At 54.4% G+C, this 2,597-nt stretch overlaps 1 protein-coding gene across 1 annotated transcript in view; it reads left to right on the top strand.

The window, feature by feature from the left end:
* Positions 1-552: 552 nt before the first annotated feature.
* Positions 553-2,597, top strand: part of LOC104988499 (adaptin ear-binding coat-associated protein 2-like) — a gene marked incomplete at its 5' end in the record, with an annotated part of 7,947 nt that continues 5,902 nt past the window's right edge. The window contains 2 exons of the mRNA XM_010839847.1: positions 553-724; positions 2,389-2,557. Coding sequence (XP_010838149.1) covers positions 553-724; positions 2,389-2,557 — 341 coding nt within the window. The remainder of the gene's footprint in view (positions 725-2,388; positions 2,558-2,597) is intronic.

Raw genomic sequence — 2,597 nt, 5'->3', positions numbered from 1 at the left:
GTGCTGGGATTTCCAGGCCACTCAGCACATGCCCTGCTGGTCCTTTCTGAAGCTAGAACGGCAGGAAAACCTCTCCCCTGCCATCTGAGGCCTCCATCTCTGGCTGTGGGGAGTGTGCAGCTGCTCACGTGAGTGCTTCTAGCTCCGCTCTGCTCTACGTGGCTGCTGGAGCACTGCTCTTTGGAGAGTGGGGGACCTTTTTGGTGCTTTCCACTTGCTGGGCATCTGTCCTGTCTCACCATCTACTTTTTAAGCCCCTGGACGGTGTTTTGGTCTTCATGCCACATGCTGAGGAGGAGAGGCCCAGGTTCTTAGATTTCCTGAAGACCAGTGTTAGGACCCTCTGCCTAAATGGCCTTGTGGCGTTTCATAGTCTTTGAGGCGTAGGCAGTCGGCATCCCGTGTTGCTAGTGAGGAAACTGGCAAACGCGCAGCTGCCTACATGTCAAAGCCAGGACCTGAACGCAGGCCTAGTTCTCAAGCTGCTCTCAGGTCCTCCTGCAAGGCTGCAGTCACAGCCTTGTCCTGGACTGATGGCAGGTGGGACTGAAGCGAGGGCGTGAACACAGGGCAGCCCGCCCCTTCCTCACCTCTTCCTTCCTCTTTTCTCCCCAGGTGGGTGAAACAGCAGTGTGAATTTGCAAAACAAGCCCAGAACCCAGATCAAGGTCCCAAATTGGACCTAAGCTTCAAGGAGGGCCAGACCATCAAGCTCAACATCGCGGTGAGTGCTGCCCCTGCTTGGCGGCCTTGGCCACCACACCAAGCCCAGCCCAGAGCCGCCGCTCTTCTCAAAGTTCAGCATGTGTTTATTGAGCAGCAGCCCAACGCCAGGTATTGCGCTGGGGGCGAGCAAGAGGGCTCTGCTATCACAGAGCTCAGAGTGGAGCTGAGATGAGGGAATCGAGATGTGATTACGTGGCGGGAAGGTTCTGTGACCTCAGGATGTCTTCAGTGCTGTGAACTCCTGGAGTGGGGGGTCCTGCAGCCTAGAGTTAGGGGGAACCAGAGATGCCTTCCTGGAAGAAGTGACCTACGAGCAAGGGAAGAGAGGTCAGAGGGCGGTTCAGAGGGCATGGCGTGTGCAAAGCCTCTTGAGGAACATCAGTCGCTTGCTGACGTAGCTGATGTTTCTGTGTTGGCCCTTGGCAGGGGGGCCCATGTACTCACCTCGGGTTGTGTTTTGGGGACGTCCCTGGTGGCCCTTTGGTTAAGACCCCACGTTCCCGATGCGGGGGACACGGGTCCAGTCCAGTCCCTGGTTAGGGAACTGGATCCCACATGCTGCAACTAAGAGATTCCTTGCGCCACAGCTAAGACCTGGCACAGCCAAATTAAGAAAAAAAAAAAGATGGGCAGCGCTCTGCTGGCGGGGAAGTGTCGGGTGGGCACTGGGGGTCGCGGGCAGCTCTGCTGGCGGGGGGGTCCTGGCTCCCTTGTGGTGGTCCTGACGGGCCCTGCATCTCAGGAGCAGTTGAGCTGGGCTGGAGTGCAGGACGTGGCCTCTGCCTGGGTATGGGGGTGGAGCTGAATGATTGGGGGAACTGAGGACCTGGTGGATTTGTTTCTGAAGACAGTTTGTAACCTGAAAATAACAGTCTTCCGCTTCACTTACTATCTCTTTTCTCCTCTCTTCTGCTTCCTGCTGGTGATGATTTGGGACCCTTGAAGTTGGTCAACTGTCTCTTAAGAGAAAATCCAGGTCATGTCCCGTGGACTGGTTGGGATGTGAGTCTCTGTCTTATTGGGAAGAAACTAACATTTAAAGAGCATCAGCCGTGTGCCAGGTAGTGTTTTTAGGGCACTTCTCACGTGGATTAAACATTCTCCCCGTTTACAGGAGAGGAAGTGGAGGCGTAGAGAGCTGGAGGGTCTTGTGCAGGGTCGTCGAGCTAGAATAATCAGCACGGCTGTACGCGTACCCAGGGCCTGGAAGGCTTAGGCTACCCACCCCAGTATTCTCTGGCGTCCCTGGTGGCTCAGCTGGTAAAGAATCCACCTGCAATATGGGAGACGTGGATTCGATCCCTGGGTTGGGAAGATTCCCTGGAGAGGGAAAAGGCTACCCACTCCAGTATTCTGGCCTGGAGAATTCCACGGACAGTATAGTCCATGGGGTCAAAAAGAGTCAGACACGGCTGAGTGACTTTCACTTCAGTTCACTTGACTCTGGTCTGTGATCTCAGCATTGGATTAAGCTGCTGCTCTCCTGGCAAGGTGGGAACCATGCCATCTTCATCTTTGAGATGCTCTGGCTTTTGGTTCACCTCGGTGTTGACGTTTCTGTTTTTTTTTATTAAATGTTTCGTTGAGGTATAATGTACATACAGAAAAGCACACACATTGTAAATGCAGAACTCAGTGACTTTTTTAAAAACAAATATGCAGGCTTCTCTGGTGGTCTGGTGGTTCAGAGTCTGCCTCCAGTGCAGTGGATATGGGTTCTATCACTGGTCCGGGAAGATCCCAGATTCTGTGGAGCAGCTGAGCCTGTGCACCCAACTGCTGAGCCTGTGCTGCAGAGCCCGTGCTCCGCAAGAGGAGACGCCATTGCACTGAGAGAAAGCCCATGCACAGCAATGAGGACCCAGTGCAGC

Source organism: Bison bison, unplaced genomic scaffold, assembly GCF_000754665.1.
Source record: "Bison bison bison isolate TAMUID 2011002044 unplaced genomic scaffold, Bison_UMD1.0 scf7180017846466, whole genome shotgun sequence".
Taxonomy (NCBI): domain Eukaryota; kingdom Metazoa; phylum Chordata; class Mammalia; order Artiodactyla; family Bovidae; genus Bison; species Bison bison.
Note: the sequence above shows the minus strand (reverse complement) of the source record. Positions and strands in the feature narration are given on the sequence as shown.